At 27.9% G+C, this 12,831-nt stretch overlaps 1 protein-coding gene across 4 annotated transcripts in view; it reads left to right on the forward strand.

The window, feature by feature from the left end:
- Positions 1-5,350, forward strand: part of LOC100201974 (BRCA2-interacting transcriptional repressor EMSY) — a 68,846-nt gene extending 63,496 nt beyond the window's left edge. For all 4 annotated transcript variants that reach the window (XM_065788933.1, XM_065788931.1, XM_065788932.1 and 1 more), the window contains 3 exons: positions 4,784-4,882; positions 5,004-5,069; positions 5,156-5,350. In XM_065788933.1, the coding sequence (XP_065645005.1) occupies positions 4,784-4,882; positions 5,004-5,069; positions 5,156-5,215 (225 nt within the window). In that variant the 3' untranslated portion in view covers positions 5,216-5,350. The remainder of the gene's footprint in view (positions 1-4,783; positions 4,883-5,003; positions 5,070-5,155) is intronic.
- The last annotated feature ends 7,481 nt before the right edge of the window (positions 5,351-12,831 follow it).

Consider the following 12,831-nt stretch of genomic DNA (forward strand, 5'->3'; position numbering starts at 1 on the left):
GATTGAAGTATTTTTTTCTTTTATATCATCTAACGCAGCTTCTATGTCTTGTTCATTGTAGGACTTTTTACTTGTTGACATCTTGAAAGTAAATAATATTATCTATTAATTATTTATTTTATTATTTATTTTTGTTCAATAACTTTATATAGGAAGAAACCTATAGAAGATTTAACTTGAGAAAATCCAATCATTTAATTCACATAGGTACTTAATAAAGGAATTTCAAGTAAATATATGAATGATTGGTTTTACCAGAAAGTACTGAATTATGATTTACTATACTTTTTTCTTTAATTTTTAAGTATAAAACGAATAAAATTGTCAATAGCACCAGCACTTAGCAATGACTGAATTTTCATAAGAAAAAGACCTGCTGCCGTAAAAGCTCTTTTAGAATTGATTGATTTCGATGGGATAGTTAATAGAGCATTATATAATTTTTCTAAATTACTTGTACGCTTTTTCGTTTTTATCAAAAATATCCATTTCTTTTGTAATATTTTTATTTATGTCATATAATACATCTTCTGGACTCTCAGTTCGACTGACGTTGGTAATGGCAGCATACAATTTTTGATGAAGTGTTAATTCAGATGTTGTCTTCAAATTTGATTCGGCCATAAACGACGTTTCAGTCCCATCATTATTGCGTTCTAGTTCTTCAACTTCAGCGGAATTTCCACCACCATCAATATCCTCAACAAATAGCTTTAAAAATATTTTTTAAGCTGTAGCTTGAAGGACTGATTTGGAAGGCAATAATAATACAGAATCTGTATTATTATTGCCTTCCAAATGTCCGATTCTTGTTTATAATTTGATGGGTTATTTAAATATTTTAGCAGGCCAACTAAATTTTTATTCCGTTATTCAACAATTCTCTGTTGCACACACTGCAGCATTTTAACTGAGAAACAACTTTTTTTTTTTTTGCGTAAAACATCCAATATAAACACTAATACACCCTCTGCATCAAGGAGGGATGCGTTGCCTTGACCAAGTCTTTCAATTCCCAATTTAATTGGTTGTAATGCCGTTACTACAGTCTGCATCAGTAAATATTCATCCTCTGAAATATTGTTAATATTGTTGAGTTTAAAGTATATCAATGCTTTTAATATACATGTTTTTAATGCAATAAATAGCTCCAACATTGCAAGAAGACTATTCCACCTTGTCTTTTCATCCAGTATTAACTTGAGTTCTTTATTGTATGTAATTTTTTTGTATTTTTGTAAAATTTTATTTTTGAGTAGTGAATTACAAAACATTCCTACAATTCTGCGGACCTATTGAATTGGTTGTGCAATAATTATGTGGCCTTATAAGTCGTCAGTAATCTCAACGTTTCGTAAATTTAATAAATCGTTGTTTCGGCTGGACTGTAAATCCACTGAAGTTGTAAAATCAATTTCTTTAGACTCGTCATCTTCACTATTATTTTCATCAGAATTCTGACTGTTTGATGCATTACACTCACTGCCCGATGAATTGAAATCACAAACTGGTAAATATAGCACGTGTGCATAACAAAGTTGATGTTCCATCCCACTTAATCTTACATATTTTTTCATAACTGATGCACCATCAGTTACACTAGAAATTATATGCTTCTTTGTAGATAAATTAAATTTGTATAATTTATTTTCAACCATATTAATAATTTTTTCAGCTGGAAGTGACTCAACTATTTGAATCATGCTTAAGTTCCAAAGCCTAGTTAATGAATGCACATTTAAATTTTAAATTCAAATAGCGACGATTTTTTAAAGATGTGTATTTGTCCATCGAAATAGAGAATCTTGAGCCACCTTGAATTTGCGTAGTCATTTCCTTAACCATTTCTTGTATTGCTAGATGGTGTTGACTTTTTACCAAATTCATTACATGTGAAGGGTTTTTTGGCAATATCATTCCTTTATCAAAGATTTTCTTATAAATTCAAATTTTGCAATAGCATTAATAGAAAAGCCATCTACAGCCGCCAATTTTGAAACAATTTTTTCTATAGATTTCTTTTTTATAAATGACTAAATTTTAGGTTGAGCATTTCTAACTTTAAAATTTGTGTCTTCATTTGGCCTTTTTTTTTCGTTACTTCAGTTTCAACTTCCTTGTGAAGATTTTTTAAATGACGAAGAAGACCACTTGTTGAAAATCCTTTACACATTGTTGTTTTACATATATTACAAGTAGCAGATTCTGTGTTTTTTTCTTTTGTAAAATTTTGCCATGCCTTAGATCCACTTGACATGATGCGGTGTATTTATCCTTTTAATTAAATAGATTAAAATATACTAAAATGTAAATATAAAACAATATTACCTACAATTAAATCCCGAAATAGTGTGCTAATAGTAGATTTACATAAATTATTTTAAATTAGTTGTAATTACTAAACATATATTTTAAACTTCACTTGGTTTTTCACTTATTTCACTTTTTACATACTAACTAGCTTCTTAATATAACTAATAACTTTTATGTGTAACTTATTACTTTTTTTGCACGTACAAGTAACTTGTCTGTGATTATTTTTTATTTAGCATATCAGGGACTTACCTTCATGTATTGTAATTTCTTGCAATTGTGATTATTTATAAGATTAGATTAACTAACTGCTTGTGAACCTAGTGAAGCCAAAAAAATACAATCGCAGCCTAAATAATACAATATCAATAAACTTCGTCTGGTTATAACATAAAATTGTGTTTTATGTCTTCATGATTTTTCTGAAAGCAAGTTTAATCACGATTTTAACTCTGTTGAAATAATAGTAATTAATAGTAATTATGTGAAAAAATGTTGATTTATAAAGTTTGATTTAACTCTTTCCCTACCACAAGCCGCTTACAGCTTTTGTTTTTAATTATTTTGACCACAAGCTGCTGGTAGCGGCTTTCTGATGTGCCTCATTATTTATCATGTTTTGAACATAAGTACTAATTTATGACTCATTTGACTAATTATTCAAAAAATGTATTTAATTCTCTGCATTATTAATAAAAAGTAACAGCCATATTGTATAAATTATAGCAGGATAATATATTACAAAGTTTGTGGTTTTTTAAACCGCTATCAAAATGAAGTCGTCGAAAGTAAGATTGCCCACAAAGCTTCTAAAATAATGCTTGAATGGTTAAATGAAGATCATAGTGAATCAGAAAGTGAGTCTAAAGTAGTTCTAGCTCAGAAGATTTAGAATATTCAATTATGGAAGAAACTGTCTCGTCCCCTTTGATTATCAAAGGCGAGACTTCTTCCACAGAAGCTGCTCCTATAAAAAAATAGAAAGTTTAAAGCTGGTGGTATATCTGCTATTGTGAAAATATTAATTTATGGGTACTTCTTGGAGAAGATTACAACGATAGTCCAACACATTCGTTTAGATTTTGCCCTAATAATAAACCTGGAGTCAATGCAATACTCGATGAAAACTCAACTATTTTAGACTGTTTTAAAGAACTTTTTAGTGATAAAATTCAAGATGAATTAGTTGGATTTATTAATTCTTTTGCCTCTTATAAAATGCGATAAATAGTCTGTGTTTAAGTTCATCTATATTTTCTTCTTGGACCTCAATTAATAAATATGATCTTGTTAAGTTTATTGGTGTTATGGTTGCTCACATTGTGAATTCGCAATTACAAATTTTGTATTCTCGTTTACATAATGCGATTTCTTAACTACAATTTATGTATCCTTAATTACATATTATGATTTCTTATGTACCTGTATTGTTTCTAAATTTTATTTTACGATTTCTTAATCACATGTCGTGTTTCTTAATTACATATTATGATATCTAAATTGCATGTTGTGTTTCTCAATGTTACATATTGCGATTTCTTAATTACAACTTTCATGTTCTCAATCTTGAAAAGTTGTAGAATTCATCGACTATTTATCAAGGTGGTGCAAAAAAATAGCACTAAAAGCGTCCGATCTTCTTGAAAAAGGATTTGGATTTTAAGCGAGCTCGTTTACGATTTGAAAATGATAGTAAGTGGATTTAAAGCAAGATTCCCATTAAAGAAACTGTTCTTTTCAAAAACCCAACGTGACTGAAAATTTGCATTTGCTAAGAAATATGTAAATATATCTTTCTTATTCTGAAAGGTTTTGCGGACTGACATGTCAGAATATAATCTTGTGAAGTCGAATGGAGCTCAAGAAGGATGGAAAAAGAAAAGTAAAGTATTTATATTCAAGGAACAGAAATTGCATTTAAGGAGCAGAAAAATTAGGTGGCGGTAATGTTATGATGTTGGGATCTATGGTTTGAAACGAACAGGAAAGCTGTTTATTTATGGAATTATGGACTTTGAGGTTTATATATATTTTCTCTCGATAAGATATTTATTTTTAAATTTTTAGCAAAAATTGTCTTTATGCTTGTAACTTCAGTATAAATTCAAGTAAAAATGAATAATAAAATAAACGAAAGTTTTTTCTTTAACAGATAACAACAACAAAATTCCCTTCGTATTTTCTATATGAAATATATAGATAATACAAAGAGAAATCATAGATTTCAAAAGATTTGATATAAAATCATCTTATTTTATATCAAATACTACTTTCTATTAAATTTTGCATATTTCTTATATAAAATCTACTTGATAAATTTTACATAACAAAATATTTGTATATATTTTACATATTTTTTGTATGATTGCAAGTAGCTTTTCATTTTAAGTGAAAATTGTTTTTGGTTAGGTTAGAGTTTTTTTTTTTATAATAAGTACATTAGATATATGAAAAGTTGTTTATAATTAAGGATGGAGAATATTCAAACTACACAATGTTTTATGAGGACATGATGTTAATTAAATCAAACTGTTACGCGTACAATCCTGCTGATCATGCCGCAAGAAAAGTGAGTTTTTAAAATATTATACTAATTAATATTAATTTAATTTATTATAATAAATACTAATTTTCATATGCTGCAGTGATTTTTACTCTTATAACAAATCGAAAACTGATATTCAATTTAGGATTGCGATGACGTATTCTTTTTCTTTGAAGCTGAGTTTAAAAAATTACTTGAGCGTTGGGAAAAGGTATCTTCAAATATATGTATATTTATTTATTTGTTGCAAATAAAAGTGGGTTAAATTGTTTAATATATTTAATTGTTGTTTTGCAGTATCACGTTTCACCTTATAAGAAAATGAAAATTTCAACAGAAGTTGGTGATAATGGATGACCTATTAGTTTGTAAATATTTCTTCTTATTCGATGGTGATCAACTTTTCCCTGTGTTTAATAAGTTTCAGTATGAATAAATAAGATTTGTACATATGTGCTATGTGTAAATTACAAAAGAAACGAAGTATTTATATATTGTAAGTCTTGTTTTACACTTAATGCCCAACACGACTTTTTTTGTGTCAAGATATTTGAGTGACCACGGAAAACACACGAATGACTATGATTTTAACCTATAAAGTATTTAAGTCATTGAATAAAAATCTAATAAAAATTAGATTTAAAATCAGTCTAATTTTCTAAATAAATAAAAAAAGTTTTTTTTTTTACAAACTTTTAAATGCGATAAAAAATTTTAGTTGATTTTAAAATATCTAATGCGTTTTAAAATTTTATGTTCTTTGTGCGTTGTCTATTAAAATAAGTTTTTAGTAAAACTTTGACGTTAAAATTATGTTCTGCATAATATTCAGTCGATGTATTAACGCATTTTTACAATTTTGTTGCTTAAAGCATGTTAACAAATTATCCTATATGAAAATCATACACTGCTAAAAAGATAAAGCTTTCAGCATTGAGGACTAAGGTAATTTTTTATGAATAAAAATTGGGCAAATAAAGATAAAAAGTATTATAGCCACAATGACCAAATTTCAGCCAGGCGTGTGTAAAATGAACTTAATTCCAGCCAATATAAAAAACAAACCAATAATTTTGAGTTAGCATTTTAAAATATTTAAATATTAGGCGAATAACTAAGAATTAAGTAATTTTTTTTTTTTAACTGTACAAATTAGTTGGTTAACGATGAAACAAAAAGTATTTTACTTATCGTTTAATTGTCAACCAACATTTATTTCTGTTTTACAGAAATAGATTTTTTTTTTTTTAACGTTTTATAACAAGTTTTAAATATCTCAGGCAAACGATTTTACTAATACAAAACATTCATCAAAAAAAACTTGCATGCACTGGATTCCTAAACTTGTAAAAAATGTTTTCAGGATATGTCAGGCACCGCATTGGCTATAGGCGAGATCAAAAACTGTATACATGTTGGTACATTTTTAATAATAAAAAAAATTTTAACATAAATTATGTTTCAATATTGATAACTAATGCCAATATAATAATCAATCATGCCGTCTTCAAAGGTTTACATAAAATGTTCACATTAATAAAATAGTGGAGTAAAATCTAAAATTTTAACAATTATATAAAGTAAATAAAAACTATTCATAACAATATAATCAAGTTACACATTGTTTTTTAACATTTTTACACCAAAATATTTTATGCTATTATTTTTGTTTAATTTTTTTTTTATTCAATTCAGGCACTTCTTTTTCCATTTCATTTTAAGCTTTTTTTGTTGCTTTTTTTGAATTGAGCCTCATGTATCTTCCTATTTTACTCTTTTTGCTTTTCCAAAATTTTATTTCCATACAACAAAATATCGCATTTTCTATATCATGGGTAAAACGAATTCTTAATTTAAGACAAAAGATTTACAAAAACTGAATCTGTCGGTGTTGAAACTGCAAAACAAGTTGTACGATGATCAATCAGTTATCAATCTGCAGAGTCTAAAGTAACTTTTATGGTGTCGCAAAACGTACTTAGTAATGCTATCATAACCTATTACGTTAGTAATAAAAATTACAAAAAAAATACAAAATGATATTTAAAAAAAAAAGGTACAAAACGATAATAAAAATACAAAGTGACAATAAAAAGAAAAAATACAGAGTGTTTTTATAAAAAAATGCCTAGTGGCAACAAAAAAAGCTAGCTTACGTATTGAAAGTTTAAAACTTTAGCTAAACCGCACACCGAGTCTTTCGCCAAAACGTTCACCGAAACTTCCGCCAAAGCTCCCGCCAGATATTTCTCTAAAGTGTTCTCAGAAAGCTTCCCCAATGCTAATCCCTAAACCAATAAAGAGAAACAGCCAAAAAAATGGATATTGATAAATAAAAACTTTGTTCATCTTAAGTAACAACTTTTGAGAAGGAAGAATAATACATTCATCTTAAATAACAACCCACGAGAAAGAAGAAATATTTAAAATCATGAAAAACTTTTTTTCATCGTGTTACCTATATATTTATGATTACTTATGTAACAGCCGTAGTGTAGTGGTCAGAGTTCTGAAACCAGAACTTATGAACTTAACTTGTATAATACTTTATGTTTTACGTTTTCTTGTATGAACAACTCTTTATTACATGTTTTTAAAGATCTATTTACCTTTAATGTAAAGAATAAATATAGTTTGCGAATTAAATAACTATTTAAAGGAACCCTTTTGTCAAACAAAGTTTAATCAATTTTGTATAGATTATCAAGCACCTTATCTCTGGAATAAAACTATCCAGCCTAATTTAGATTCATCTATCTCTTTTTCTGTTTTTAAAAGCAAGTTAAAGAATATTATTTTTTCAAAGGATAATATGTTTAAATATTTTTGAGATATTATTTTAACCATTTATTATTTGAAATGTTTTGGATTATTATTTTGTATTTTGAAATGTTTTGGATTATTATTAAACTGTATTAATTTATATTGAAATTTTTTTATGGTTCTGCCGACAAGATCGATATGATCTTCTTCCAGATTCCAAGTTTATATGTTTATATTACATGTAAATCACGACTTGTACATAATGTAAAAAAAGAACTTGATGCCCGTGGTTCGATGCCGGCTCTGGCTATATATGCATCATAAGTAAGAAAAGAGTTGCAAAGTTCTTGGTTTAATACCGCGGTGCTTTGTGATAAAACCGTAAGCATCAAAATAATATAAAGCAATAAAAATAATATGTATCATTTGCTTTTATTTGATCAAAGAGGTCTGGTCACTAACTTGTCTGCAGAACACACATAATTTGGCAAGTAAGTTTCAGACGAATTAACTGAAGAATACGGAAAGATTCCACATGATTAAAAACCAGATTGAATCTTATCATACTTTTTTAAGGTTTCTGAAACGTGGTTTAAACCTTGTTTAAACCTTGCTTAAACCTTGTTTAAAAGCCCTGTAAAGTTGGCCTTATTTTTTAAAACTCCTAGATTATTAAAAATCATACCCTTGGCTGCTTTTTGTAAAAAACTTTGAATGGTTTAAGTAGAGCTGGACAAGGTTGATACCATTTGCTGGTATGTGTAAGTAGTTCAACAATTTCAGTTGAATTACTTACTCATTCTTTGCCCAGAGGTGGGGTTTGAACCACGGAACTCAAGTAACACTAACTCAGATATTTCACATATTTACAACGAGTTGTTCGGCATTGGTTGTTATAACGGTTACAATAGATGGTAGCTCACACTATCTTAATTTTTTTGATCATCAGCCATTCGAAAACGCAAAACTTCAAATGATGATAAAGAGCGGCACGCCGAGCCTCTCTGTGATGAAATTGCAGTCTTTAGCTTTTAAATTATTGTTAAGGTGTTGTAATACTTCGTCTTTGAAGATATTTCGTTTTAGGCAAGTTGTGCTTTGAGTTGTTAAGTGCGTCTGCAAACTTGAAAACTGTACTTTAAAGACAATGAGTTAGTGACCGCGAAAGTCAACTATCTCAATTTTGTTGTTAATTTTGTATTGCCCAAAAGATCTTCTCATGCTAGTCGTTTGGTTAGCGTTATATAGGTTTAGTCTTGATAGTCGCTGAGTGTAGAGCAGACGATTTATGGTAGAGCTGTATTTTGTGGCTCGATTTTGAATATGGCCGAAAAATTTACTCGGAGCATCGTGCTTTTTGATGCTCCAACTAAATTTTAAAGTTTTTCATAATTGCAAATTATGTTTCTAATACTAACGTAAAAAATGTTATTGTGACCAAATCTTACTACAAACATTGTTTATAAAAGCCATTCTAATTTACCTGGGCATTATAAATAAATATAAAATAAAATCATTTTTTGTTAATATTGTAAAAATAACTAATGTCTTAGTTTTTCATCAAAAAATAAAGAGTTTCAAAATCTTTTTTTTTTCAATTTTTTTTTCAATTTTTTTTTTTTGTTTTGTTTTGTTTTTTTTTGTTTTTTTTTTTGTTTTGTTTTGTTTTGTTTGTCGGTACCCCAAGAAGACCAAACGGTTTTGAACCTTGGATCTCTTGCTTATAAAGCAAACGCTCTAACCACTGCACCACGGCATATAAACTCATCAACCTCTTGACTTCCACCCATCATCTCATTATGGCTTATTAAAGCCATGATAAGTTACTTGAAATTTGAAATTGTCCTAAAATTAATCAAACGGCTTTAAGAAAACAATATCTTACTTTTCGATTTTCATTTGTTTATGTATGCTTTTCGTATTAACTTCGTTTCCATATAATAGTCTTCTTATATGAACTTGTTTTTACTATTTAACTTGAAGGAGTTCTTGAGAGTTACAATCTTATTTTTGAAATCCAGAAGTTTTAGCACTGTTTTTATATGTTTTTTGTATTCTACTTTGCCTGTCCTATTTTTCAGTTTTCACATTTTTAATCCTAAGAACTAAAGAACACCATCTGTTCTTAAGTTATATTGTCTTGATTCATTTTCGATCTCTTAATGTTGTTTATTTTTATAAGTTTATTGCTGTCTTGTGCTTTGATGTTTGACGTATTATCTTTTGTAAGGCAATCAATGGTGGTTTTACTTTTTTATTAATCTTCTTTAATAATTTTTTATTATCTATTAACTTAAATTACACCAAATGTTGCTATATTACCTGTAAAAAAAGATCGAAAGACAAAGAAAAAGAAACAAAGGACAGTAATTATTCTAAAATGGCGATAAACAGAATAAATCTACTTAGGGATCGTCCGTAAAGTACGTACACTCGGATAGGAAGAGGGGGTCTGCAAATGGCGTATGTAAGATTGGGGAGCAGGAGGTCAATTATAGAAGTATGGAGACTCTAAATTAAAAAAATATCATAAAATGTTGGGTTGGTAGGTTAAAAGCGTAGGTACTTTTAGGGAGGTAGAGGGTATTCAAAAAAGCGTATGGCAAAATGTGGAAAGGGGGGGGTCAAAAAAAAAGCGTACCTACTTTATTGACGACCCCTTATCTTCATGCAACACAAACCTGTTATTTTTAGATGAAGAGTCGAAGACATTCAATTAAAAAGATCATCATAGAAATTTAATATTTTTAAAAATATTTTTCCTCCTTTAAAAGCATCCATTGCAAAGCTTTGCAATGGATGCTTTTTTATATGAGTTTACTTGAGTTATTTTTATTGTGTTTATTTGATTATTTTTATTTGAGTTTTATTTAACTAATTTGAAAATATATTTATAACCTCGTTGTACAAGTTTATTTGACCTATTTACATGATTAATTTGAAAATATATTTATAACCTCGTTATACAAGTTTATTTGACCTATTTACATAATTAATTTGAAAATATATTTATAACCTCGTTGTACAAGTTTATTTGACCTATTTACATGATTAATTTGAAAATATATTTATAACCTCGTTATACAAGTTTATTTGACCTATTTACATAATTAATTTGAAAATATATTTATAACCTCGTTATACAAGTTTATTTGACCTATTTACATAATTAATTTGAAAATATATTTATAACCTCGTTATACAAGTTTATTTGACCTATTTACATAATTAATTTGAAAATATATTGATACCATCGTTACATGAGTTTATTTGACCTATTTATTTTATTAATTTCATAATATATTGATATATACTTTAGATTTAATTATCTATATAATTCTATAAATCAATAATTAGAGAAACAGTCCTTTTTTTTTAATGAGAAAATAATTTTATCATAAATAAATTTCATTCCACAATGCGCACTAACTAAAGTCAAATCAAAAACAAAAAATAATTTTTTCTTTATTTGTTATTTATTTCAGTTATTATAGTTTAGTTTTATATCGATAACATGATGACATTTTGGCTTGATGAAAATTTATCCTCTCTAAACAAAAAAAATCGGACTTGCGTCGTTTCTCTTGAAACTGATTTAAATCTTAAAAAAAAAAGTTTATTTATTTCTTAAAAAAAACTTATAACACCATTAGGTAATATAAAATGTTTTTAATTAGATATCTCTTATTATCAGAAATCTCGTAGAAATAATAAAACGTTAAAAAAAACCTAATAGCTTTATTAATTTTAGGCTATGGGCTCAGAAAGGTTGCGCCGCAGCATGATAAAATATCCATAAATCTAATACTGATAAAATGCGTCTGCTTTTTCAGTCAATTTGTAATAATATATTCGGATACTTGAAGGAATATTATTCTTTTAAAACTGTTTTAAATTTAAACACATTTATCTAAAACTTTTTTTAACACCGCGACGTCATGGGGTTTCACAAATTAAATTATTTGTTGATTTTTTTTCTTTTTTTCTTTCAATGGTCATTACAGCGCATCTTACATGATTGAGATAACCGTATTGAATATTTTTAATTGTTAAAATTGCCAAAATTTGAATTAATTTAAGATTCTTGTAAATTTGTGGTGAAAATGAAAAAAAAATACAAGAGTTAAAAGCACTTTTAATCAAAATCTGCTCAAAAATAGAGAAAAGATTTTTATAATTAAATATATATATATTTATAAATATATATATATTTATAGTCAGCATTCTAACCAGGGTTGTGAAAAAATAAGTTTAAATTTATAATAATACCAACTACGACTTGGCAAGACTACCAACTATGGTAGTCTTGCCTATATATATATATATATATATATATATATATATATATATATATATATATATATATATATATATATATATATATATATATATATATATATATATATATATATATATATATATACAGTATCGGACAAAACGAGTGCAACCAAATAATGCTAATTTAGTTTCTTTATATAAAAGTGCTGCATTTTTTCAATTTAGAGAAATAACTATGTAACTGTTTAGAGACAAAGTTCTTCAAGTTTTATTTATCACAAAGTTCATTATTTGTACACGAAAATTAATAAATTAATCAAAAGTATTAAAAAAAGTTGACTTCCTTCTAGACAAAACAAGTGCAATTCGACAAAATGTTGACCAAGCTGTATTTCGCTATCAATATTTCGTGGCGAATCCTTTGTTGTCGATCACAGCCTTGCATTTTCGAGGCATAGATTCGATCAGGTGATCAATGAAACTTTGTGGAATCGCTGCCCAGGCCTTTTGGATTTATTTAAACAGTTGATCCTTATTACGAACACCTTCACAATTAATTCTGCGGTTGACGATCTCCCACAGGTTCTCGATATGGTTGAGATCCGGAGATTGAGGCGGCCAATCCATCTCCGATAGGTAAATGACTTGAAACCACTGCTTGACTACTTTTGCAATGTGTTTCGGATCGTTGTCTTGCTGAAAAACCCATTTTATTGGCATATTCCATTCAGGATGAAGTAACATAACATTTTTCAGGATATTTTTATACATGAAACGGTCCATTATTCCATCGTTTCGATGTATTGGTCCTAGATCGTTAGCAGAAAAACAACCCCAGACCATTACATTGCCTCCACCATGCTTCACGGTCTTATGGCAGTAACGTAAATCGAGGCGTTTTCCGGTCGATGTACACAGCAACTGCCATCGCT

Source organism: Hydra vulgaris, chromosome 01 (genome assembly GCF_038396675.1).
Source record: "Hydra vulgaris chromosome 01, alternate assembly HydraT2T_AEP".
Lineage (NCBI taxonomy): Eukaryota > Metazoa > Cnidaria > Hydrozoa > Anthoathecata > Hydridae > Hydra > Hydra vulgaris.